The 27,510-nt window shown below is 45.5% G+C and overlaps 1 protein-coding gene across 2 annotated transcripts in view; it reads right to left on the bottom strand.

The window, feature by feature from the left end:
• Positions 1-27,510, bottom strand: part of LOC127196634 (myomesin-1) — a 166,541-nt gene that overhangs the window by 36,441 nt on the left and 102,590 nt on the right. The window contains exons 10-20 of one of the 2 annotated variants that reach the window (XM_051154495.1): positions 26,408-26,549; positions 22,485-22,684; positions 20,343-20,399; positions 17,990-18,114; positions 16,987-17,170; positions 16,505-16,679; positions 14,603-14,724; positions 13,112-13,402; positions 11,290-11,486; positions 5,329-5,455; positions 2,936-3,120 (exon numbers count right to left, since the gene is read on the bottom strand). In XM_051154495.1, the coding sequence (XP_051010452.1) occupies positions 2,936-3,120; positions 5,329-5,455; positions 11,290-11,486; positions 13,112-13,402; positions 14,603-14,724; positions 16,505-16,679; positions 16,987-17,170; positions 17,990-18,114; positions 20,343-20,399; positions 22,485-22,684; positions 26,408-26,549 (1,805 nt within the window). The remainder of the gene's footprint in view (positions 1-2,935; positions 3,121-5,328; positions 5,456-11,289; positions 11,487-13,111; positions 13,403-14,602; positions 14,725-16,504; positions 16,680-16,986; positions 17,171-17,989; positions 18,115-20,342; positions 20,400-22,484; positions 22,685-26,407; positions 26,550-27,510) is intronic. The other variant, XM_051154496.1, reaches the window with a different exon arrangement.

The following is a 27,510-nucleotide window of genomic DNA, read 5'->3' as shown; positions in this document are numbered from 1 at the left end:
ATTACAGATGCTGGTGAGAGAGGGCAGTGAGATGGCTCAGATGTTAACAGCACTGGCTGCTCTTCCAGAGGACCCCAGTTCAACTCAAAGCACCCACAAAGCAGCTCTCAACTGTCTGTAACTCCAGTTCCAGAGGATCTGACACAGTCTTCTGGCCTCCATGGTTACAGCGTCCTAGGTCCACACATGGTGCACAGTCATGCATGCAGTCAAAACACTCATTCACATAAAATAAAAATAAAATATACTAAAGCACTAAAATATAAACACTGTCCTTGTAAATTTATTGCCCGTTTGTCACTAGAAAAGATACTAATATAATTGAGAATTTAAAGAACTTGTAAATAATAAAAGTGTATTAAAATTCTACACCCTCTTAGAGAACTAGCCCAGGTGTCCACAACAGTTGAATTGATAAAGAAGATGTGATACATTTGTACAATGGGATTTTATTTAGCCATAAAGAAGAATGAAATTATAAAACGTTCAGGAATATGATTGTGTTAAGTGACGCAAGTCTCAGAGAGTGAAGGCCTTGCTTCACCTCACACATGGGACACAGACTTAGGTGTATATATATATATGTACGTCATAAAAGTAGGAAATGAACCATGAAAGTAGAGGAAACAGCCTGAATGGAAAGAGAAGGGGAAGAGGAGAGGTCAGTGGAATTTTATATGACACAAAAGCAGAGGGTGGACTTTACAGGAAGATGAAGCGGGGAGGGGGGGGGGGGCAGGGGGGGCATGGGGAGAGAAAGCAGAGGAGCCGGGAGGCAGTGAGAACGAAGGACAAAGATACATGGTTTACAACTTGACAGTGAAACTCATTGCTTCGCATGGTAACAAAGATAATTTAAAATATTCTACACCCTATTTATTATTGTCTGTGCACAACAGGGCATGCAGGGGAAAGCCTGTGAGGGTCAGCTCTCCTTCCACCATGGGGTCTGGGGATTGAATTCAAGTTGTCAGGCTTTGCAGCAAGTGCTCTTACTCGCTGAGCCTGGCAAAATATCAGCCTTACACCCCTAGGAGTTTTCACTTATTAGTTCTTACATTTTGATGTGTATGAGCATTTTGCCTTAGGTATGTCTGTGCACTTCGTGCTTGCCTGCAAAGGCCAGAGGAGAGCATCGGATTCCTTGGATCTGGAGTTACAAACTGTTATATGCAGCCATGTGGATGCCAGGGACTGACCCTGGGTCCTCAGAATGGCAGAGCTTCTCTAGCCCTCTCAGGTTTTTAATGATCAAGATGGTTTCTGAGAACACATTTCATACATTTATGATTTGCCTTGGGCTCTGGGCTGTCACTGTTCCTAGTAATAACAACACAGTTAATATTATTTATAAAATTTCTTTTTATTTTTAAAACATGTAATTTTAAAGACTTGTTTTAGGAAAGAATTTTTTATCCCCAGGAGGTATAATTTCTCCCCTAATGCTGTCGTGAGACCAATATTCAAAATTTGATTTAAGCTGCACAGTGCTGGGGAACACCTGTGGCTACAGATGCAGACTGTGCTCTGACTCCTACCTAGGATTTAAATCTAACTACTGGACTGTATTCTGATGGCAGCAGAATATTATTAAATAGTGATTGCTCTCACTGAAGCTAATGAATTTTGCCTTTTGGTTTTGTTTTATGGTCTTGTGTAGGCCAGGCTGGCCTGGAATTTACTACGTAGTGGTGGCTGACCTTGAACTCCTGATCTTCTTGCTTGTCTCCCAAGAGCTAGTATTACAGGCTGGCTGCCACACCCAGCTGAGCTAATGCATTTTCAAAAATAGTTTCAAAATTGACACAAGTTCAGTCTGTAAGTGAACTTGAACGAGGGCACAGGCTAAATGCATAGAGTTCGATGTATTTCAAATTCTACACTGAGAAATGATGCTGAGAAAGGAGCAGAAACATCTTCTTGTGACAAGAATAGACCAGTCAGCAGGTGACATGAGTGGGTGGTGAGTGGCTGGGAGTTGGTTTCTGTGTCACACAACAAAGAGTCTAGTTAGTGTGCGACAGGAGTGCACCTGTGCTCTTCTCATCACACCCCCCCCCCCCCCCCCCGCAGCTCAAGCACAGCATCATGACAGAGTCATAACCTATGTGCACCTGCTCCTGAATTCTTTCCTTTTCCTATAATCTTAACAGGAATTATACTGTCTCCTTCCACCCACTCACACGCTCTAATCACCAACATAGGTACGAACCGTTTGGTATGGATGCAGTGTGCAGAGCTGTGCGTGGTTATGGTGAAGCCACAGTAATTAAGCTACAAGCCGTGGAATCCTATTCCTGTCCCGAATCCAGGGTTCTTTTTTGGCTCACAAAAACGTAGCTAACACAAGTGGTAGAACCTGTCATTTCCAAACAGCATGTGTGTGTCAGGCAGGCACGGGTTCAGTAAACACACACAGGGAGTGTGCAGTGAGGGTGAGGTGAAGGTCAGGAGTTGAGTCAACCCGTTCCAATAAGCTCTGAGTGCTCGTGCAAGCGAAGGCACGCCCTAGCAGCAAAGCAAAGACAGGACATGACTACAAAGAACCTGCGGTTACAGGTGTACCCGTGTGAACTCTGGGAAAACAGAACCATCCAGGAAAAGCCACTGGCAGGAATAAATTAGAGGAGACGCGTGGCAGCAGCAGTAATGCTTTGAGACTGTGCGGCACAAAAACCGTGAGAGGGTTAGTTGAAGCAAGGAGGGAAAGAAGAGGGAAGAGGGAGCTAGCAGAAGCCTTCCAGAGCCAGATTAAAGATTCAGGTCAGACGTCACCAAAGTGTCAAGCATCAAAGAAAATTCCCCATCCCTAATTACTGCCAACTTGATGGAATCTTACCAGGAGCCCAAACTACGAGATGACTGTGAACACGTTAGCTTGGGGTTAGTGGTTTTCGTGTTTAGAGAGGAGGCATGCTCTAAATCGCCCTCTCACCCTCAGGTACTTGTTCTCGATGGCTGCCTTGTTGAGGCCTCGCCATTGGTCCTCGTTGGCACTGGCTTCCTTCAGATCCACAAAGTAACCAGTGACAGGAGTCCGGCCTGAGTACACAGGAGGCTTCCACTGGAGAACCAGAGAGTTCTTTCTGACTTCACTGAGCTTCAGGCTGTGTGGTGGTCCTGAGTCAGGGAGCGAGAGCAGCCAGAAGTCAGTTTGTGCGAGGAGACACGCTGAGCACGCTCAGCCACACTCAGGGTCTCCCAGCTGACCCTCAGGCTGGTATTGTCCTTAGAAGTCCATCAGTCCCCTGGAAGTAGGCCTGCTGTGGCCGCTCCAAGTTTCCAAGGCTGCTATGCAGCAACTTAGTGAGCACAGGTGGCCAAAGGTGCCTCTCACGGCGGACCCCACATCCCTCAGGCTCTTTCGGGGCAGACAAGTCATCACTGATTTCAATCACTTTAGGGCAGTTAGCAGACAGTCCACACAAGCCAAATACCTTGATAACCCCCTGAAGAAAAGACCCTATGGTGCGTGCTGTGTGTGCGTGGCTGCATTTTTAGAGAGTCTAAACTATGATGTCACCACCTGCATCTCCGTGTGACCACTGGCTGCTATTCGACTGGTATACATATTTTTTATTTTTATTTTTCTTTCAATAACAACTTCTGTCTAACCAGCTGAAGTGACTCAGGGCGATTTGATATCAACTGCAAACCCTGACACTGCCATGCTATGGTTCAGCATTTCGCAACTCATGGTTTTAATATTTGCCTCACTATTTACCTTGGCTAAGCAATTTAAAATATGCACCATTCTTATTTTCTAACGTCTTCTATGGAAATATGCTTAAATACTAGCATCAAGTAGTGTGGCATACCCTGCTTAGCAAAGAGCTTCAGTGGCTGTGAACTTGGGTCATCCTTGCAGCCAGTGGGGCATCCAAGTAGGCAGCGGCCCCTCTCCACAGCGGTGGGCCTAGGCTCCTGCTACTTTGTGTCCTGGGGAAGAGGTAGGTCACATTGCAAGCCGGACTCTGCCTCTTGCTACCCTTGTGACTTTCCATGTGTCATTTAGCTTGTACCTAAGTTTAGTCACCTTCACAGCGAAAGGAAGGCCAAACGTTCTTACTTCTAGAACAGCTTTCTGATGCCTGCTTTCCGGGCACTCCTCACTGAGTCAGGGATGGGTGGTGGCGGTCAGTGAGGAGTTTCTTTACTGAGCGGCCCCTGCAACTTTTTGTTGACTTCATTACTTTCTGTAGCCAGTCACATTTAACTTTAAGGATTATAAGGGTTTAGAAACAGACCCACCTGTGTGACAGTGGCAGAAAGAACTTTGTAACACTTGGCTCAAAGGCAGGCACTTGCCGCTGGTGCCTAATGAGCCTTGAACCTCTTCTGTTTCTTTGCTAACTTTTTATTCACATAGAGGTGTTTGCTGAGTGAGGGCAACGTGGTCGTTCCTCAGGGGCATGGGCTTCAGTCAGGAAAGGGTGGCACAACGGGTGGAGGGGGCCTTTGTGTGGTCTGGGATGTGAAAACAGCCCATGGTGGTAATTGTTAGGTATGGTGATTATCAAGCCCGGGAGTACTGTGTCATTTGGAATATTTGGGTCCAGGAAATCAATACCAAATGAGAAGCAAAATTAAATCATCTACCATGTGTGCATTACTAGTTGGAACCTTAACGTCTTGGTGAGTCTGTCTGTGTTCAGGGTTTATGTGTGTTTGGTTTTATGGCACTGCACAGGTGAGTTTTTCTGCTTGCTTCTTTGTTCTATTTCTCGTATCCAGCCACCTCCATAGATACCTCCCAAACAGACTATTTGCTAGACAGATGCCAAGACAGTTGAGGAAAGGGTGTGTTGTGCGGACATACAGACACTAGGGCTCAGCAGAGAGAGGTCAGCTCACATCCCTTATCATGCAGGCAACTTAATGAATGAAAACTGGCAAGCGGGAGGGTTAAGGGCAGACAACGGGGAGAAGCCACCATCTCGATTTGGATGGTGGTGGGTGAGTGCTTCAGAGCAGTGGGAGAGCAAGGGACGCAGGAAGAGGTTCTGGGGATAAATTTGCCATGAGATGTGAACTGATGCTCTTATTTGGCCTTTAAGAGACAGATGAGAAGGTTGGAAGTTGTTCAAAGTGCTCACTTGGTACTCAAATTGTGTATTTCTGTCAGTCCTCTAGGAGGAGGCCAAGCAATGGCAGTTATGGGTTCTAGTGAATTAGGTGCAGGAGGAATTTACTTTCATTTCATGTTATCACAAAATACTTTAGATAAGCTCAGCCGACTCTTGTCTCTTAAAAGCCATCTAGACTCTAGACAGTGCCTCAGGTAACACCAACTTGCAGATTTTGTTGGAGGGAAGACACAGTTTTTACCTGGAACTGCGATGGTCCATTCTTCGCAGGTGAAGCACTGGCTCACTGCAGAGGGCGCCCCCAGCCCCGCCATGTTCATTGCTGACACCTGGAACTGGTACACTGTGTTTTCCTTCAGGTTGCTAATCTATAACATTGATAACGTCACAAACAGCTGTTCAGCATTTTGGTTATTTGTTTATTAGGTCACAAAGATACACCATGGTGAGCTAGTGTTTAACATTTAATTTATTACTTCTTATACCGGATGTATCCTAGGGTGGCCCCCATAAGTCACGCCCTTTTATAATCATATCTTGCTTGTAGCCTAAAGAACAGCTCCCTCAAGCTGGGCGTGGTGGCGCACGCCTTTAATTCCAGCACTCGGGAGGCAGAGGCAGGCAGATCGCTGTGAGTTCGAGGCCAGCCTGGTCTACAGAGTGAGTCCAGGACAGCCAAGGCTACACAGAGAAACCCTGTCTCGAAAAAAAAACCAAAAAAAACCAAAAAAAAAAAAAAAACCAAAAAAAAAAAAAAGAACAGCTCCCTGTGACTTCAGTCCCGGGAACCTGGTGCCTCTTCTGGCCTCTAAGGGCCATCCAGTGCATACACAGACAAGTCAGGGGTACACATACACATAAGTAAAGATAAAACTCTAAAAGTAGTAATTGTGCCAGGTATGCAGGCAGAGGCAGGTGGGTCTCTGTGAATTTGAGGCCTGCCTGGGCTGGATGGCAAGTTCCAGGTCTGCCCGAGCTACACACTGTGAGACCTTTTCTCAAAAAAACAAAAATCAAAAAAACCAACAACAACAACAACAAACAACAAGGGAAAACACAAAGAAACAAAAGACCCAAGTGACTAATAATATTAAAGCACATGATTCAAAAATATACAATACCATATAAGCCAGAAAGAAGGTAAATGGACTAAACTATTTTAAGGGTTTTGTTTGTTCGTTTGTTTGTTTCTGAGGTGAGGGTGAAACAAGTAGAACAATACCAAATTCTAAATATACTCAGCAACCAGTAAGAAATCAACCCACGTGGTTGGAGTTGGTGCCAGGATCAGTCAAGTTAAACTAGAAAGCTGGCTGGAGACTCCCTGGCAAAAGGCCTAAGCTTTAAGATACTAAAAAGCCTCTGTGTCCTAACTGACGCCGCTGGCGGGTGAGGAAGTCCCACTGTACAGGCCAGCACACTATCTTGATGTCACAGTGCACAACACTGCTGAACCCAGCACCCTGAGCCCAGCCCCAGCACCCACAGCCCGGGAAGAGACTTCTCCTGCAAGTTGTCCTCAGAGTGAATGTATACAAATGTTTTTAATATTCAAAAGTGGTCAGTAGACAACACAACAAAAAATACACATGACAGAAAGATCAAGTAGAAAGTATATAATATGGTGATTAGGTTAAAAAAATCCTGCAACAAGGTTAAATATTTTTAAATGATATAAATACAAGCTGTCAAGCCAAGGAAACTAATGTAACTCTAAGGTTGGTTTGTTTGTTTTTCGACAGTCGCAGATAGTGCAGGCTGGCTTTGAATTCCTGGTCCTCCTGCCTTCACCTCTACAGTGCCAGGATCATAAGCTTATACCACATGACTTAATTTTGTGCTGTTTCTAAAAGACACATTAAAAAGCATAAAGATACAGAAAGATTGAAAATTAAATGATGAAAAGTTGCATGCCATCTAAACACTAACTAAAAGAAAAACCTGTAGGTTGACATCAATAATTGAAAATGTGTCCTTTAAGGCAAAACTTAGCATTAGCACAAAAGACTCATCTCATATTCATCTAATGATGTCACCTCAAAATATAACACAGCATTTTGGTGCCTGACCTCACAGTTTTCCCTCCCTACACGGCTCGTGGTACTCATTTGTATCAAAGTCTATCTAGTCTCAGGGAAATCTCACTCATTAACACTGCAGCAAAAAGTTTAGGTGACAGTAACCAATATTCATAAATACGTGAAAATAGTAGAAATAATGTCAGAGAGATACAGACTATTTTCATTCAAGTAGTTGAATATACTACATTAAAATTAAAGAAGAAATAGTGTATGACCCCTCTGATTCATTAAAAAAACAAAAACAAAAACAAAAAAACTTCAAATTCACTTTTAACTGCTGAACCATCTCTCCAATGGGCAGCTTAGCTTCCATGTGGATCCCTCAGAGAGGGAGACTGTCTCTGACATGGCCTCAATTTCTTCACCCTGGTGGGGCTGCCTTGCCAGGACACTATGGAAGAGGGAGTACCCAGTCCTGATGAGACTCGAAGTGCTGGGACAGGCTTGAGGTAGGGGTAGGGTCTGGGGGTGATGAGGGGGGGGTGTCCTTTCTGAGGGGCAGGGAAAGGGGAATAGGAGAATGATGGAGGGCCCAGGTGGGGGACCTGGAAGGAGAAGAGAGAGGGGGCTACGATTGAGATGTTAAATAAATAAATACAAATTAAAAAAAAAACAAATTCACTTTTAACAAAGACTATGATTCAACTTTCCTTTACCTGGTAATACTGGCTACAGAATAACTACAGCAAGTACGATGCTGATGTTGGGATGTTTTCATTGTAAAGTAAGGACCCAGCGCTGGTGCTGTGGTTCAGTGACCAGGTGTTTATCTAGCATGCATGAGGCCCTGGCTTCCAGCCTTAGTACTTCAAAAACAAAACAAAACAAAAGTTGTAGTGGCATGCACCTATGATCCCAGCGCCCTGGATGTGAGGCAGGGAGATTACTGCAAGGACTAGGCCAGCCTGGGTTACACAGTAAGACTTTGTATGAAAAAATAAAACAGTTTCTTTACCCATTCTTCCTCTGAGGGACACTTAGGCTGTTTCCATGTTCTGGCTATTATGAATAAAGCTGCTATGAACATGGTTGAGCAAATGTTCTTGTTGTGTGCTGGAGCATCTTCTGGGTATATTCCAAGGAGTGGAATAGCTGGGCCTTGAGGAAGCCCTATTCCCAGTTTTCTGAGATAGAACCAGATAGATTTCCAAAGTGGCTGTTCTAGTTTGCATTCCTACCAGCAATGAAGGAGTGTTCCTCTCTCCCCATATCCTCGCCAGCATGTGGTGTCACCTGAATTTTTGATCTTAGCCATTCTGATGGGTATAAGATGGAATCTCAGAGTTGTTTTGATTTGCATTTCCTGATGACTAAGGAAGTTGAGCATTTCTTTAAGTGTTTCCCAGCCTTTTGATATTCCTCTGTTGAGAATTTTCTGTTTAGTTATGAGCCCCATTTCTCAATTGGGTTATTTGGTTTGGTGGTGTTTAATTTCAGGGGAGGACATCTTATTGGGACTCTAGGTGAGAGAAGCCATGGGAGAATGGGGAAATAGAAGGATCCAGAGGGTCCTAGAAACCCACAAGAAGAACATCATGACAGGAGGATCTGGGTCCAGGGGTCCTGCTCAAACTATGGCACCAGCCAAGGACAATATGTGAACTAAACATCGAACCCCTACCCAGATCTAGCCAATGGACAGGACATTCTTCACAGTTGAGTGGAGAGTGGGGACTGACTTTCACACGAACTCTGGTGCCCCATATTTGACCACGTCCCCTGCATGGGGAGGCCTGGTGGCACTCAGGGGAAGGATAGCAGGCTACTAAGAAGAGACTTGATACCCTATGAGCATATACAGGGGGAGGAGGTCCCCCTCAGTCACAGTCATAGAGGAGGGGAGTAAGGGGAAAATGGGAGGGAGGGAGGAATGGGAGGACACAAGGGATGGGATAACTATTGAGATGTAATATGAATAAGTTAATAAAAAATATTTTTTAAGAAAAGAAAAAATAAAACAAGCAAGCAAACAAACTAACTAACTAACAAGACCCAAAGGATCATTCCTAGAATGGCAACATTGCCATCCCTAGTCAAGGTTGTAGCTAGAAAGTAATACAAGAAAATGAAGCATAAAGTGTAAAATTTGGATGTGAAAAAGTAAATGTATTATTTGCATTAGATAGGACTATTTCTAGAGCAATTTCCAAAGAATTTATAAATTAATTTTTAAATTAACAAAAACTAAAACAGCTATATATAAAATTAGTATGTATTACTTGTATTTTTTTAATTTCTGTGAATTGACCTCTGACCCCCCCCCCAAAATGGAGAAAAATACTAATGCTCATGGACTAGAAGAATCAATATATTTCACGTGTCAATTACTCCTCGATTTACTTATGAACTCCCTGCACCCCCATCAGATTCTAGTAGGTTTTAGTTTAATTTATTATTTTCCCTTATTCTTTCTCCCCCCTCCTCCCACTGCAGAACTTAGTAGAAACCTAATTCCATAATTTATGTCAAAGTGCAAAGAGCTAAGAATGACCCCCAAATAGTGAACTGAGAGAATGTGGTCATTTGCAATAAGACTGTGATAGCTGAATTAGTGGAGTGCTGATTCAGTGTTGGACAAACTGAGCAGTGGGACAGAACACAGACAAGGACAGACACGAATACAGCAAATCATAGGGAAAGGGTAGGTTTCATTAGCTGTCTCTGTTGGGGGAAAACCAATGAATACAGACTTCAAAGGTGAACTGGTGACTGGAATGTAAGTGGCTGCAAGGCTTCTAAAACACAGCCAAGTGCAGAATCTCTGTGAGCCTGGCATAAAGGAGACCCTCCTTCTAAAGGCACCAGGATCACTGGCTATGTTTTCAGCAGAAAAGATTGCCAGGTGTCAGTGAGAAAGCCATGAGAAAAATGAGCAAAACTTCGAATGGGGACACTAAAAAGGAGGGTATGGAAATGAAGCCTACATACAGGAAAAGACATTGGAACTCATATGACACCCCAAGTTATCAAAGCTGGGAATGTTTGAATAGCCGAGCATGGGCAGGAGGCAGAGCAGGGTTCCGCACGCATCAGGAGGCAGCATAGAGCTGTGTAGACAGTGGAAAGCTAGCAGAGGCTCGGACTCAGCAATTCTGCTTTGGTAACTGTCTAGAGCAACTGGTGCGTGTGTCCCAGCAGACATGCTCATCGCTAAATTGCTTGATGCAGCTAAAAACCACAGCATGGCCCATGCGGCAGTCAGTAAGGGAACAGAGAGCATATTGTGGTATAGCTGTGTGGTGGGATACCGTACATAATAAAAAAGCCGTACATAGCAACATGGAGAATCTTAAAGATACAACTTTGTAGCTGGGAGTGGTGGTGCATGCCGGTAATAACAGCACTTCGGAGGGTGAGGCAGGAGGATTGCAAGTTTCAGGCCAGCCTGGGCCACATGATGAAAACCTGTGAAAGAGAACAAAAGCAGAGCAGTCATGCGTTAGCATGCTTAGTCTGTGTGTGGCATGTCATAGGTTTCATGTGTTAAATACGAAGAGTATGGCGTTGATTTCAAGGTGGGCTGTTCCTGGCCTGACTTGTTCTGGACTCAGTGTGTGGGTGTCTGTGAGTGCTGGGACTTGGGAACTGGGCCTTGCAGGTGATGCTCTCAGATCAACAGCTGTGCCGGCATAGAGAGCAGAGCAGGGGAGCCTCCTCCCACACCTGTGCTCTCCTTTCTGGACAGGAGAGCCACTACAGTAGGGAGCACACCACAGGGAGGAAGGTCAAGTAAGCTGGTCATGTCGTCATGATTTTAACAGTGAAAATTTTAAAAAAACAGACATTGGGTCTACCAACGTTTGAAGCTAGTGAAATACAGTTACAGATAACTATAAGTTGAAAGAAAGTTCTAGTTTTCACAGTAAATGCACATTTTGTGGTAAATACTCTTTTTAAAAAATTCATGGTTACATGTATGACTCAGAAAATGTAAGTAGTCCTGCTTGGCTAGCCGTGCAAATCTTATCTACCAAGGGATATTTTTCACAGACTCATGCCAGCGTTGATAATGGACACTGGCAAAATGATACATATCGCTTAACAGGTCCTGGGTATGTACGTGCAAGCGTGGCACTGTTCGCAGGATGTGTCACACTGCATTGAGTTGTACGCTCGCTCACCTTGTACGCTGCATCGCTGACAGCCTTGATGTTGGCTTCTCTCCATTTTCCTGGTACCCCACCAATTACTTCGCGGTAGTTCACATAATAACCTGTGATCTCTGCCCCTCCGGTCGTGTCTGGTTGCTTCCATCCAAGAACCATTGAGTCCCGAAAACTTTCAAGACAAGTGATGTCACAGGGTGAAGACGGCACCGCTGTTGCAATAGGAATCGCTCGTAAGTGAGAGGGAAGTGCACTTGTGGCTCTGTCCACATTTAGCTCGCTTACCTGGTGCCATGTTTGGGGCACCAGCTGTAGTATACAATGGAATGTGAGACTGAGCTGAAACTTAGCACCTGACTTGGTATATGAGAAAAATAAACATTGAGACAGTGTACTAAAATCATTAAACTGAGGTTTTAAAAACTTTAGCCAAAAAAAAAAAAAAAAAAAAAAAAACACCAAAAAAAGCAAAAAAACAGAAGATGGCATGTTCTCAAAAAACGATCTTTTCCCCATAAGATGAAATATTTCCCTTGAGATCTACACCTTGCTTTTGCTATTTGTTAATGCTTTGTGGTTTTGCTTTTATTGGTCTCTGATGACAGCAGGACGCACACGTGTCTTGGGTTCTGTGGGCTGAGCTAAATGCTCCTTTAAGAAATATTTTACAGCAAATGGCACGATCTTCTGTGTGACCTTCTCTTGGTAAACGCAGTTTGTCACAGTGTTTTCAACTCCTGTCATTTAAAATCCCTGATGTTAAAATGTCTTATATAGCACAAAATGCTATAGTAGATATCACTGCATTTACTAGTACCCAGCTAGAAAAAAAATCTGAAGGTTATTTCAAAACTCCTTCGCTGGTGGTTTTTTTTTTTTCTTCCCCATTTGGCCACTGAAATGATAGTTACAACGATGGACGATGGCAGGAAATCATCTATATATGTAGCACATCAGGAAATTCCCAAGTGTTTGTTTGGGTTATAAGAGTCACAGAAGCCATCTCATCCCTAGGCTGTGTCTTCTGTCCGCCATCTATCTCATCCCTAGGCTGTGTCTTCTGTCCCAGAGCACTTATGAGCACAGGCCTCAAGTATGCCCCAGTTCTTCTTAGCTGATAGGATAAATAAGGGTTAAAGACAAACCAAAAGAGTAGAGGAGTTATGAAAGCTGGGGTGGGGTAGAAATTGGGAATGGACAGAGGGTGCTTAAAGTGCATCAGCACTTTCATGTGATGCATTGTCTCCTGGAACACACATGACCCCAAGTGCCCAACCAGCTCACGCTTAGATTTCTAACAAGCATTCTTCCCTGAGTCCCTCCTGAAAGGAACTGGCATGTGCTCTCTGTGACTGCAATACCATACTGAGCTTTTCACGACTGCCAAGAGCTAGTGATTTGAACCAAGCATGAATGGTCACTTAAAAACAATAGGAATCAATAACTCTGACCTTGGTACGCTGTCACTCCATCATGAAATATTTTCCTTTACATGTCTTGAGCAGGAACATGTCAGAGAGCTGCACACAACCTGGTTGGTCACGTCCTTCCTACCCTCATGTCTAGGGCACAGAGTGTCTTCCTGGCTAACTCCCCCTCATTGAAAAGGTCCTGTAAATACTTTGTCATTGCTAAGCCTAAGAAACAACGCAGAAAAGCCAACCCCACACGGTGACTTAGATAGCGTGTTAGATGAAAGCGTGTTAAGCGAACAAAGGAAAACATGGAGTTCAGAACCAACAATGAGGACTGAGCACAGAGGAAGCATGTGACCCAGACAATGAGAGGAGAGGACACGGATGGAGACGGATGGAGAGCCGGACTTTGCAGGTCTCACCTGCCGGATCCTTCTTCTTTTTCGGGGCCTCAGATTTACTTGGCTCCTTGGGAGCCGCCTCCTGTGGTGGCGGGCTGTGCTCCTCCTGAACTGAATCACTTACTTTACTCACTTCCTTCTGGCCCAGGTCGGAAGGGCTACTGGGTGCTGAAGGCTTACTAGGTTTGCTACTGAGCAAAGCGTCTTTCTGAGAGGTTGGTGGGGAGGCTCCATTCAGGCCCCCCCTGGAGTCTGTTAGTCCACCAGGCGTATCTCTCAGTTGAGGCCACACATCTGTAGACACTCCTCCCCCTACAGTCACCAGACAACAACAGAAAGGACATGAGCCAGACCCTGTACATGTTACTCTTAGATAACAGAACAAACAGAAACATTAGGACTACAAGCGGAGCGAAAACAATTTACACCAGAGAACATTTCAACGTCTCCATATCTTGGAAAAAGAAGAAACAAGAACAAAAACAAACCACAGACAGAACAGGAACCGTTTCTATTTGCAGAACCCAAAGGGTTACAGGTTATACAGGAAAAAGCAAATCTCAGGCGATTCTTAAAAGATATAACAGGATCGTGACTGTTAGTGCAACAGTAAGGAAGTGTACCTCCCAACCCATAAAAGAACATGTCTGCTAAGGTCAAAGAAGAAAACGGACATTAGATCTGTCTGCTGTTGTTGTCCTGTTGCTGTAGACTTTGAGACAGAGTCTTGCTGTGCAGCCCAGGATGGCCTCGAACCCTCAGCTCTCCGGCTGCAGGTTCCCCAGTTGTTGCGACTAGAAGTGTGAACCATCACACCTGCCTGATCTTATTTTTTTAAGTGATATTGGGGCTTTACGCATCAGAACGGTGTGCTCTACTACTGAGACCCGTAATCAAATATTTCCATTAATATGCTAGCATATTACAGGTTTTATTTCTGTTTTTCTAAACTACCTGGGTCCCTTCCCCCAACTCTGTCCAAGATTGGGAGGTATAACACATATATACATATAATTACCTTATTAATGGTATAATTTTGTTGGTTAGTTTGCAAACAGAGATGAAATGTGTGATTAAACAACCCACATGTGTCTTGCATGAATTTTAGTGGCATGGTAACGTGCTGTTAGGATAAAAGCCAAGCTCTGCTGCAGATGGTATGGCCTTTAGGTATAAAATGATACAAGTTATGGTGGTATACCACTTCATGGAAGTGAGATGGCCTGCCTGGTCCCAGGACGAACACGGAGTTAGCATGGCGTCTCATACAATGAGGAAACTGGGGAAACTGGGATGTGAAGATGAAAACACTACAGATGGAGATGCTGGATAAGTGATGAAGACCTGTAAAATGTCAGCTGTGGACGGTTAGTTGTCAGCTGGATTCAGAGAAGATGATCACTTAATGATGGAGTCATGGAGCGAAGTTAGAAACTTTAAACCATTGATGGAGATGATGGAAACAGAAAAATTCACTATTTTCCCCGACCAAATTACATAAAAGGAACTTACCAATAGCAGCTTTGACTTCAATAGCTTCTGAATCCTGGGAATATTCACTCAGTCCGGCTGCATTCACTGCTCTGACCCGGAAAATATAAGTCTGACCAGTCGTCAGGCCATGGCAAGTAAATCTAAAGACGAGAGGAGACGTTCAGAGCCTTTCTTAGGAGGAACGCTGGGGAAACGGGTGGCAGATCCGAACAGCCTGGCTTTATGAGAAGATTCACTTTTTGAAAAGAGAAAAGACACCGAGAATTTCAGATAGCATGTGCGCCTTAGGCGAAAGGCAACGTGTGCAGGCGGAAACGGTCCACAGGGCGACAGGGCGACGGCCACACTTCAGCTCTGCATGAGGACGAGCTAGATAGTGAGTCGGGCACAAACGAGGCCTTTCATAAATAACAGTACTGCCAACACCACCACGAGTAGCCACTCAGGTATGTACGTAAAATGTAAAGTACAGGAAATCCTGCCACAGCCAGGAAAGGAATCCTCACTTGGGAAACCTCACTGGAATCTGAGTAAAGTGAAAAAGTGGCTCCAGAACCCAACAATAAGATATGAGACCGTCCGTGGTGGCTTCGCACTTCAAACCACCATGCTCCTCAACGCTGTTACAGCTGCAAGTAGCACTTCGTGAATCCCTGTAACGTCAAATCAGCTCTAGGCACTAAACCCCAGGGGACCACAGCCTGCTGATGATCCCACCGACACTCACTCAGCCAGTGTTTGCTAAAGGATGCCATGTCTCCCAGTCAGCTGGTTTGGTGAGTTTCTATTGAGCTGTCGTGACGTCATACTAGTCACTATAGATAAGACGACAAATAGTGACAGTGCCCGCCGCACGGTGGCTTCTGATCTTTTGTTACAGACAGATTCCCAGGGTCCTGGGCTTCTAAATGCCCCAGGGTAAAGATGGAACACGTGGACATTTCAGGCTAAGAGGCAAATGTCATGCAAAGCACACTGCCTCCGCCCCTTAACCTGCTCTTGGGTCCTGGTTCCACACATGCTCTGGGAGTGCGTGCCCCTGGGAAAGTGCCAGGTAGAAACTGCCCAGACGAGGCAGCCAGACCCTTTCTAGGGATGGCTTCCCAGATTGGTCCTAATTAAAGCAGGCTCAGCTGGTTGACAAAATAATTAAAAGCAAGAGAATGAAAAAAACAACAAACAACAACAAAAAACCCCAACTACTTTCCCCACACTGAAAACAGGCACAAAGAGGTGACAAGCCACAGGAATGCACTTCTTTTGCTGCAGTTTCGGTCTGCGTGGCCCTGGGCCTCGTCATGTTCATGTTCAGAATTAATAAAGTGCTGGTACTCTCTGCTCTGTTCTTTTAAAATACCAAGGTGTTCATATTTGGCAGAGCGTGTTAGGCCCATAGAGTCTAATATCACTTTGCATATGAAAGACCAGAGAGTAACAATGAAAAAAGAAATCAGGGAAGGACTATAAAATGAACTTTTAGATGGTATTTTATGTTTCTTCTATGTGTTTGACATTACAAGTTTTTTTTTTCCCCAAATATATTTGACAAGCTCAGCTTTAAATTCATTTGGCTATTTTAAGTGAATGTGTGTATGTGCTACGTGTTCTTAAAAAGATTGTGTGTGTGTGTGTGTGTGTGTGTGTGTGTGTGTGTGTGTGTGTGGTGTGGGGGAGAGCGTGCCTGTGTATGGAGGTGCCTATGGAAGCCCAGAGCCCCTGGAGCTGGAGATACAGGGGCTGGTCAGTCACCCACGGTGGGTTCTAGGAACTGAACGTGGGGCCTCGCAAGAGCAGTATAGCTTTGCCTGCCTAACTCCAAGTGTGTGTTATTCTTCCCCTGGATGTGTGTACTAAACGTAGCCCACAGTGAGTCTGGAACACACACACGCACACACACACGCACACGCACACGCATGTTACCGTGAGCCCTTCACAGGGTTATTGTTGCAGGGCTCCCACTTTCCAGAGCCAACAACACTGGACTCGATGTAGTACCCAACCAGTTCTTTGGCGTCCTTGGACTCCTCCCAAGAAACCACCACTGAGGTGTCTGTATTTCTACTTGGGATGATTTTGCCAGGGGCCTTGGGGATATCTGCGTAAAGAAGAAAATGGCGATCAAAACTCAAGGTAGCTCAACATACTTCACAACTGTCACATTTGCACAAACACACATGCATAAATATTTTTACACTCTTGTAAAACATACAGTTGCTCTGTTTCATAATATTTCTGCTAAAGATATTACTTAGGAAGCATGACAGCAAATGAAATGTCTCTGGACACTGGAAACTGTATTAGCTGTTGAAACTTGTGCCTTCTTGCATAGGCAGAACAGCACTATTCTGTTCCTGGTTTGGAATTTTTCTCGGCACGCTTGCTCAGTCTGACCCTATACTTACCGAGTTTGTCCCCTACGACGGTAACTTCAGTTGCCTCAGAGGGCTCACCGACTCCTGCTGAATTTGAACAGCGGACACGGAAGCGGTAGGACTTCCCCTCCACCAAGTCAAACAGAGCAAAGCGAGGAGACTTCACTGGGAGCTCTGTGTTGACACGCTGCCAGTTTTCTGTTCCCACATCACACTGCAGTAGAAACAGTGACATTAGTGGAGACCCCCAAAATCAAACCAAACCAAACAAAAAAAATACCTTCTCAATTAGCTCCTAATCTCGTTTTTTGTGGCTGCAGTGGGAACTGGACCAAAGGCGTCACAGAGGCCAAGTAAGCACTCTAGCACTGAGCTACAGCCCTTATGCCCAGTCAAAGCCACTTGTTACCAATGATCTCGGAGCTTCATGTTAAATTCTTCTTAAATATCCTTTTCAGCAGCTATGGTCTTGTGAAGGAGGACTCCTGTGTCCCTGTGTCTGCGGATTCTCACGCACTTCTGTGCTGGCAGCTAACCCTCTTCCTCAGTGATGTCCTGGCTAGCTCTTGCCACTTTACCACTTGCCGTTCACAAGTGCTTATCCAAACCTCCTTGGGTACGGCTCTCATACCATCCTCAGCCACTTTGGGTCACTGTGTTCTAAAGTTCTGATCTACAACATGATTATGAGGAAAGTGGCACAACGTCTCTCTTTCTCATGTCCCCACCATGTTTCATCATCACAACAGAGGAGCCGGTAGACAAACAGCCATTACTAGAGCAGGGGAGACAGCTCTAGAAAATGCTGTCATATACGCAATCTATAGTTTCAGGAACATGAGCGAACCTCAAGGTGCCATGGTAACTATCCATGTGGCATGTACATTCTCAACAGCTCATGATCTGTAAGACCTAAAGAGTTTAGATCATTGCTGGCGCTGCGCTCCTGCACTTCACCGTTATTACCAATCAACGTGACTTAAGAATAGAAGGCCACTAGGAGGTGGCGTGGGTGACAGCACTGGGGCCTTACCTTCTCCACAAAGTACATAATGCCTTCATGGCCTCGCTGGCCAGGGGGTTTCCAGCTCAGCACTACATAGCTCCGGGTGGCCTCAGTGACAGAGAGGTCTGTGGGGGGACCGGGAATGACACCCTCTGGAAAACAACGAGGTAAAGTGAGGTGCACATACTCAGGGCGGTCAGGGACATGTGGAGAGCCACAAGTGCTTCTCTATTCCAGGCTGCACTGTGTGGAGAAGGCTTGCCTGTACAACTTTCTCTTTAAAAAACAAAACAAAACCATTCATTCATTTGGCTATTCAGATGACACTGCATTAGCATACAGACAGCCTGAGGGAGGCAGGCCTGGTTTTGTCTTTAAATGATGTATAGCTGAATTGATGAAGAGAAGTTGACTTGTGCGAGGCAGTGTGTGCTTGTGTCCCTAAGCACATGAAATACACAGCGAAGTCTAGAGTGGGCCATGGGCTGGTGGGACTGAGCTCCGTGTCAACGCTGGAGTGGGAGTCACATGGTGTTCTCCTGGTCTCCGTCACAATCACCTCATTCTCATTAGGAAACATTCTCCTCCCTCTCTCTCTTCTTCCCTCCTCCCCCCGCCCTCCACAACAGCTGAGTTCCCTGCCACCTTGAAAAGATTTGTTTCCTCACAGCAATGCTCAGAGGCATGTCTAGAAATACAAAGATACCGAGCATCAAGCAACATAAACCCAAAATATCTGCTGTCTAATTTAGAAACCAAGTATGTATGAGAGCAAGAAAATAACAGTCTGCTTGGGGGAAAGAATTAATTATTAGTAACGAACCCAGAAATGGCACAGGTGATAGAATTAGTGCCATGTGTGAGCTGCTAGGCAGTAATTAGTAGACAAGGAAGTGGTTACAAATATAAACCAGGTCATAAGCATTCCACACGTTCAACAGGAGGAAGACTGAGGGGACACGGTGCCAGTGAGCTGAGAAGCAAGTCAAATGGTTTCAAGTGACACACAATTGAAGTTCCTGACACAGAGGAGAGAGAAGGGAATGCATCAAAGCAACAACAACAAAAAAATACTCAAAGAAACAATAGTGAAACCTCTTCAGATCGGATGACAGCTATAAACCCACAGTCCTGAGAAGCATGCGGAGCCTAAGCATGATGTATCAGAAGAAAGCCACACCCACTGATGCACTATAATCAAAGTCCTAAAGCCAGCAATAAAGAGAATATCTCAGAAGCAAGCAGAGAAAAAGACGCACTTACAGACCTAGGAACAAAAATCACCATGACTTTTTTTTTTTTGGTTTTTCGAGACAGGGTTTCTCTGTGTAGCCTTGGCTGTCCTGGACTCACTTTGTAGACCAGGCTGGCCTTGAACTCACAGCGATCCGCCTGCCTCTGCCTCCCGAGTGCTGGGATTAAAGGCGTGCGCCACCACACCCGGCACCATGACTTTTATATGTGAAAATCACAATAACTGTTATAGTAGAGATCTTCAGTGCAGTGAACTAAGTTTTCTCTTCTCCCACGCTGTGTGTGTGTGTGTGTGTGTGTGTGTGTGTGTGTGCGCGCGCGCGCGTTCACGCACACTCGCATACATGCACATGTGTCTCTATGGCATGGCAGACATTAAAAGCTCCATTAGATAGATGGTAGGATTCCAAGCCCCTCTGTGTTACCACCAATCTTGTTGGGTATGGGACATACAGAAGAGTTAATTGAAGTTTAATTGATTAAAATGAGTAGAATACAGCCATATCATATTTCCTGAAATAATCTAATTGTTATCTAAATTTCATAGGTAACTCTATGAAAACCATATATAGTCTGATGGAGGGCACTATTTTGTTTATTCCATAGTTATTGCAGTCATTTTGATATTTTGTCCATCTACCCCAGAAGATTGATCTAGAAAGTCTTAAGAATACAGAGAAACACCCGTCACTAGAAAGAAACCATATGATTATTCGGTAGCTGCAGACATAGCTTCCGTGACCTAGGAAACACAGGCTACCTTCTGTGGATGGCTGCAGACATAGCTTCCGTGACCTAGGAAACACAGGCTACCTTCTGTGGATAGCTGCAGACATAACTTCTGTGACCTGGGATGTAACATAGGCTACCTTCTGTGGATGGCTGCCAGAAGCTATTTGGTTTTAACCAATTCAAAATGTGAACACCTACACATCAGTTTAATCTAGTAATTTATATCCTGTAATTGTGTTTCCCAATAGATGAAAACTGACCAACTTGTCAAGACGTTTCCTTTTTGAATGGCTTTGTAAGACAAAACACGTATCACTGGCCTCACAAACAATAATATATTTTTACAAGCAAAGCTGTCATCAGCAGCGGCATCTAGAGAGGCCAGAGATCTTACCTGTAGGCTCCTCTTCGGTGACAATGATCTGTCCAGTCCAGGGTGCTGACGGACGACCTGACAGGACAAGTGTACAGTCACATGTTCACAATATGCTGCTGGCTCTTGGATAAACCAATAGACTGGCTGGATGTGTCTTCTTAACGCCCCTTCATTAACATGTGTAGAGTGCTCTGGGAAGCAAGGCCCTGCCAGAGCCTAGCGTCTCCTTGGACTGGGTTGGATTTTTCTGCATTTACAAGCTAAGTAAGCTGTGCTCAACACGCAGCCCCAAAACACACAAGCTTTCCCATGCCATCTTCAGAGACAACACATGTGTGGGAGAAACAGCCATGAGCCCAGTAGTTCTCTGTCTGTTATCATGAAGATCAGAGGCGACAGGAACTCAGGGCAGGCAGGAGAGCTGAACGGGAGCAAACCTTTCCTACTACGCTTTGAAAACGTGTTGTCCATGGGAAGTCAGCTGAGATCCTGGGTAAGGAAGAAGGAATAGGAAGCTGACACCCTGGGAGGCCTGCTCTTTTCTGAAGGGAAACGAGAGAGGACTGACTCTGGGAGAGAGCAGAGATCAGGAGGTGGGTGGTTGGAGGGGAGGAGGCAGGGGAAACTGTGGTCACCGTGTGATATATGAGAGAAGAATACATTTTTTAAAAAGAAAGAAAAGACGGGGGGGAGAATCCATCCTGTGGCTCTAAAGGTGGGAGGGAGAGATGGCTCTGCAGGTAAGCGTGCCTGCTGCCACACCTGACGACATGAGCTCAGTCTCTAGAACCCCATGGCAGATGGGGAGGAGCAGCTGCTGATGGCTGGTTGTTCTCTGGCTTCCACATGAACACTGCGGCATGCATTCCTACATACATGCACACACACAGATAGATACACGATAGGTGGACAGCTGGGTGATGGATGATAGGTAGACAGACAGATAGATAATAGCTAGATGATAGATAGATAGATGGGTAGATAGATGGGAAGATAGACAGACAGACAGACAAATAGACTGTTTAGGGAAGAAAGACTCCTTCAATTTTGCTTTTCTAGAGGGAATTTTCATTCGCGTCTGTGCAGGAAACAGGAAGGCAATAAAGAAGACAGTGCTTCTCACTCATAACATTCTTTTCTTACTGGAGTTCATAAGAGGGTAGAGGACCGTGTGAGACGCGACTGACTAACAGAACAGAGAGGGAGGTCTAAAGGTAAAACATTCTACATGCATATTCCCTCGGCTGACAACTGCTGGCCTGGTGTGTGATGAAGGCCACTGGGACAGAACAAGATGTTACCACCTAGGGATTCTTAGGATGTCATTTTGCCATCTCTATAATTGTGGACACCATACAGGGTCCTGTCAAAGGCACAGTTTATGTACCATGATCTGACAGTCACTTGGAAGACTGTAAATAGATGAAATTGCTTGGGTTTCTTTTAGATTTTTAGATTACATTTTAGCTCTGTGTGTGTGTGTGTGTGTGTGTGTCTGTGTGTGTGTGTACCACAGAGTACATGTGGTAGTCAGAGGACAGCTATGGAGTCAGTGCTCTCCTTCCACTGTGGGGGCCCTTTAACTACTGAGCCATCTTGACAGCCTCATGGTTATTTTATTACCTAAATGGAAACTCAAATTTGGATTAGACATAAATTTGTTTCCTAATCAACATGGAGGTGCTCATAGGGTTGGATATTAATGCTTGATCAAAGACTTCAAGGTCAAAAAAAATCACTCAGAGCCATAAATGCAGTTATATTTAGAATAGACTAATAATGTGAATAAAAATAATCTTTGGGCCATTTGTCCCCATATGTCATTCCATACCTCATGATTAGAACACAGATTAGCAAGGCTCACTTTTCCTGAGTAGTGTTTTTAAAAGATAAAGTGGGGTAAAAAGATGTTTAAAATAATGAATAAAAAACAAATATTTTTTTTTATGCTCTTGGGCTCACCCCAACCACGTGATTTCTGACCAGTAAATGATGTCTTACTCTTGTCTCCCTCTAGTGGACAGGAACAGGAATTACTTGCAGTGACACCTACCTTATGTTTGGTTTGGTTTTCTGTTATGGCTGCTATTGGTTTTTGTTTGTTTGGGGTTTTGTTTTTTGATTTTTCAGGGAAGACACAGAGAAATGAAAAGGGCTTACTTTTAAGTCTAGCTTTCTCAGCTGGATCCAGAGCAGCCACGGGCTCAGAAACTCGAGATGGCAGGCCTATTCCAGTTTTATTCACGGCTCGAACTCGGAATATGTAGGACCGACCTTCTATCAAGCCAGTGACTGGAAACCGAGCAAACTTCACAGGTGTGTCATTGCATTGAGACCAGCTTTCTGTGCCCACCTCACACCTGAGGGAAAGAGGAGTTGGCGGACGTTACACGGAGTATGGCTGAGGGAGGAGGGCCAAGGAGCAAACTCACCCTTTCACTTCTGTTCTACTCTGTGTCAAAACATAGAATGCAAAAAGAAAAAAAAAGCGTGGCAGCGCATGCCTATAATCCCAGCACTTGGGAGGCAGAGGCAGGCGGATCGCTGTGAGTTCGAGGCCAGCCTGGTCTACAAAGTGAGTCCAGGATGGCCAAGGCTACACAGAGAGACCCTGTCTTGAAAAAAAACAAAAAACAAAAAACATAGAATGCCCGCATGGCTTGTTAGGTCTAGACTTCAGGTACCCAGTTCCACTCAAGTTCAATATGTATTTCTTAATTTTTCTTTTAAAAATATTTTTTTAGCCAAGTATTTATTTGCATGCGTGTGTAAGTGCAAAACACATGTTAAAGTCAAAGGACAACTTGAAGGCGTTGTTTCTCTCCTGTCATGTGGGGCGTGAGCATCCGACTTTACTCTCTAAGACATCTTATCAGCCTGCAACTGGTCATTTTTCAGCCTGAAGAAGGAGCCTCAGACCTTTCCTAAAGAAGCAGCTGACTGGTCTTGTGTGTCGAGAAGAGTATTTAGGGATGCAATAATCCAGAATCTCTTTTATTTGGTTTTTTAGTGTGTGTGTGTGCTTTGCTTCAATGTGCCACGTGTGTGCATGGTGCCTGCCAAGGACAGAGAGGCTGCTGGATCCCTTGGGACTGGAGTCACAGACAGGTGTGAGCTACAGTGTGGGTGCTGGGACTTGAACCCTGGTCCTCTATAAGAGCACCCAGTGCTTTAACCACTGAGCTATCTCTCCAGAATCTTTATGCGGGGGCGGGCGGGAGGGATCCCTCACCCCATCGTCCCACTGACACCTTTAACTGCACTGCAAGTGACTGCTCCGTCTCCATCTTCTTTAGGTATTTTCTTTTAAAAGCAGAATTATTGGAGGATAAATTGGAACCTAAAAGGACAATTGTACAGCTGGGCATGGTGGTGCACACCTGCAATCCCAGTGTTTGGGAACCTGAGGTAGGAGTATTGTGGCCTTGAGGCTAGTCTAGGCTACACGGGGAGACCCTCCAAAAGCTAAACCAACCAAACTAGGACAGCCGTTGGGGGTTGGTCTGCTGTTCTATCTAATGCGGCAATAACAGCAAAACCTGTTTGTACTGCAGTTTGGAAGCAGTGCACTCTTTTCTTCCCTGATGCTCGCTGTGGCCAGGAGGCCATTGTAACACGCTTGTTGCTTTACTTTCCTCATCCTTTGCTGTGCTCTCTCTCCCATGTCTTGCTATGCAGCCCGAGCTGGTTTTGGACACATGACCTCTACCTCCTACTGAGACAGCGTGCCATGCCCACCCATGCCCATTGTTTGTTACGATGAGGCTGATGCTTCCCATAGGTAAGTACAGTGCTGGGAAACAGATTTCTAGTTGCTAATGTGGCCATTGGCATCCAAGAATGTCCAGGGAGCCGGGAAGCCGCTTGGGAGATGGTACAGTAGTTCACATGAGGCTTCCGACGCCATCAACTCAGCCTTAGAGACTCGGCACTACGCCTCACGCATGGCGCTGTGTTCAAGATGTCTGATACCCAAATAGTTCTCATGGTAGGGCAGTGCCAAAACACAGCCAGGGGCTTCTCTTCCTCGCTGTCATTTTACATTCTTTGATATAATGATCATTTTCTTTAACATTATGTAAATTTTATCAGACGCATTTGTGATTCATGTCTTCCATCTACTCTCTCTAAACCTCTGCTTTGTATAGTTTCTGGAGTTGCTACGTGTGGGGAATGGCAGGGAGCTGAGCGGACCACAGCAGTTCTCCTAGACCTGTCTCCCAGACCTGTCCGTCTCCTAGACCTGTCCGTCTCCTAGACCTGTCCGTCTCCTAGACCTGTCCGTCTCCCAGACCTGTCCGTCTCCTAGACCTGTCCGTCTCCTAGACCTGTCTGTCTCCTAGACCTGTCCGTCTCCTAGACCTGTCCGTCTCCTAGACCTGTCCGTCTCCCAGACCTGTCCGTCTCCTAGACCTGTCCGTCTCCTAGACCTGTCCGTCTCCTAGACCTGTCCGTCTCCCAGACCTGTCCGTCTCCCAGACCTGTCCGTCTCCCAGACCTGTCCGTCTCCCAGACCTGTCCGTCTCCCAGACCTGTCCGTCTCCTAGACCTGTCCGTCTCCTAGACCTGTCCGTCTCCTAGACCTGTCCGTCTCCTAGACCTGTCCGTCTCCTAGACCTGTCCGTCTCCTAGACCTGTCCGTCTCCTAGACCTGTCCGTCTCCCAGACCTGTCCGTCTCCTAGACCTGTCCATCTCCCAGACCTGTCCGTCTCCTAGACCTGTCCGTCTCCTAGACCTGTCCGTCTCCCAGACCTGTCCGTCTCCTAGACCTGTCCGTCTCCTAGACCTGTCTGTCTCCCAGACCTGTCCGTCTCCTAGACCTGTCCGTCTCCTAGACCTGTCTCCCAAGGTTCTGTCTGTCTGCTCAGACACTGCCATAGTGACTCGGTGACACCAGAACATTCTTCTTAACCTCCATTTATGCAGGAAAGGGGGTAAAGGCCATCTTCTCTAGAAGCTTCTCTAGCATGTTAAAGTAGAAAGAGCACTGACCTACAGGCCAGCTGTATTTGAATCCTAGTTCTGGGCTTCCTACCCATGTGACCTTAGGCAAGGTAACATTTCTTGCTGGCATGTGGCTTGGACTAGCTTTTTCTTTCCTACCTGTAACAGTGAGGCGTTGGTTATGGCTTAGTGTTTAGAACAGTGTCACAGCAAAGAGCAAACACTAGCCAGGGTGTGCTTGTCTGCAATGAGCAAGGCACAGAACAGCACGCAGTGATTGTCTCTAATCTCCCTCGGCTATTTGTCAAAGACAGCAAAGCAGCAAGTGACAGCTTGTGTACTTGAAAACTTACGTAAGCCTCTGCGTTCACCAGAAGTGAGGCTTCCATCCTGTGTCATGTCTGGCTAGGCAGAAGGACCTGACTACAAACATTTCTCTGGAAGGTACTGAGTACAGTAAGCAGGTGTTTACTGACTGTTGCAAATGTCAGGTCTGATACGCTGGCATAGGACTGTCTCTAATTGTTTCTACAGCCAAAAGCAAAAATGAATTGGAGCAAGTATTTGAAGAAAAACTAAGTAAAGAACCGCAAACTTGGGCCAAGAGTTTGACCCTGAGTTGCTTGTGTAGCTCACACCCAGTGCATACAAATGCGGAAAACACAAACCCCAGGGTCTGGTGCCTGTAGTCAACAGAGACTCGCAGGTCAGAGGGTAGTCTATGAAGCTTGTTCCTGTTTCTTATATAATATGGGTAACTTGAAACCACACCTTACGGTATAGGGAACTCATCTGTGCTCCTAAAGTCTGTGCTCTGAAACTGCAGTGGGGGCGTGGATGTCAGCCATATTGAACATCAGCTATTTCTTCTCCATGGTGGGCTCTGCTGTCAGGGCTACAAAGTCATTTTATTTTGCCAAGTTAGTGACTTCAATTGGTTGTCAAATTCAAAGGATTTATGTAAATAAGTAGGTACTAATATGTATGTATGTGTTTGTGTGTTTATATATACATACAGGTGTATGTGTACACACACACACACACACACACACACACACACACACACACGGGCGGGGCACGGAAGAGAAAGCATTTCACTTAGAAATCACGGGAGATGCCGAGGACACATCTGACTAACTTATCAATGAAGTATCCCAGGATAGGACTGCCTCCATCCACAGCTGGCTGCTTCCAAGAGATGATGATGTAATCCTTGTTCGCATCCAAAGACACCACATCCAAGGGTGCGGCAGGGGCCCCTTCGATCTCCGCATCAGCATCTGTGGACACAGAGGGATCCTGTTCACTGCTCAGCTAGGCTCTGCCTGCTTGGCAGACTGAGGTCATGACACACAGATTTCCCCACACATCATGGTAGCTACATACTGGGCTTTGTAGAGCAAACTCCAAGGCTTATCGCTTGTTTTTCAGTATAACAAGGTGTGCTTTTCACTTTGCGGGGGAAGAGCATTACATTAGAGAATAAAAAGGGCTCTGAAAAGAATTCTGTCTCCTCACCTTTGCTTCCTAACATTCCTTCCCCAAATTTAATAGAGAGCTATCAAATAGGTGGGACAGGCCAGAAAATCTGTTTTTAAGACGTTGTTTGGGCAATGGTGTTACATTTATGACAAACAGCCCCCATGTTACCTGAATGTACATATAAGAAGACAAACCATGGAGCTTTACATACCACTAAGTGGGCACTGCCCTTTTGAAGAAGAAAACATTTGCTTTAACCAAATATGATGGTCGTTGATGTCTATTTGAGTGGACTGAGAGACAGAAAGCACACCTCTGAGTGTGCTTCCAAGTTCATTCGATTACGACGCTCTGGCCTGATCAGGGGTTTAACCCCCTGAGGATTCAGCAAAGGGTTACATTGCTGGTAAACGATGGGACTGTGACAGGTGGGACTGTGACACGTGGGACTGTGACAGGCGGGACTGTGACAGGCGGGACTGTGACAGGCGGGACTGTGACAGGCGGGACTGTGACAGGCGGGACTGTGACAGGTGGGACTGGCCAGATGAAGCCATCAGCGGGACGTTTGTTTGAAGGGTATGGCCTGCCCTGTGTCCTTATTGCCACCACCCTTACCCTCTTCTTCTGAGCTGACAGGAGCTGAACAGGTCTGTTCCACCGGGTGTGCCTGCCACACACTGTGCCTTGCTACAGGCCCTGAAATGCGGGGCCAGACTACCATGGGCCGAAATGTCCGATGCTGTCAACTAAACTAAG

This window comes from Acomys russatus, chromosome 12 (assembly GCF_903995435.1).
Source record: "Acomys russatus chromosome 12, mAcoRus1.1, whole genome shotgun sequence".
NCBI lineage: Eukaryota > Metazoa > Chordata > Mammalia > Rodentia > Muridae > Acomys > Acomys russatus.
Note: the sequence above shows the minus strand (reverse complement) of the source record. Positions and strands in the feature narration are given on the sequence as shown.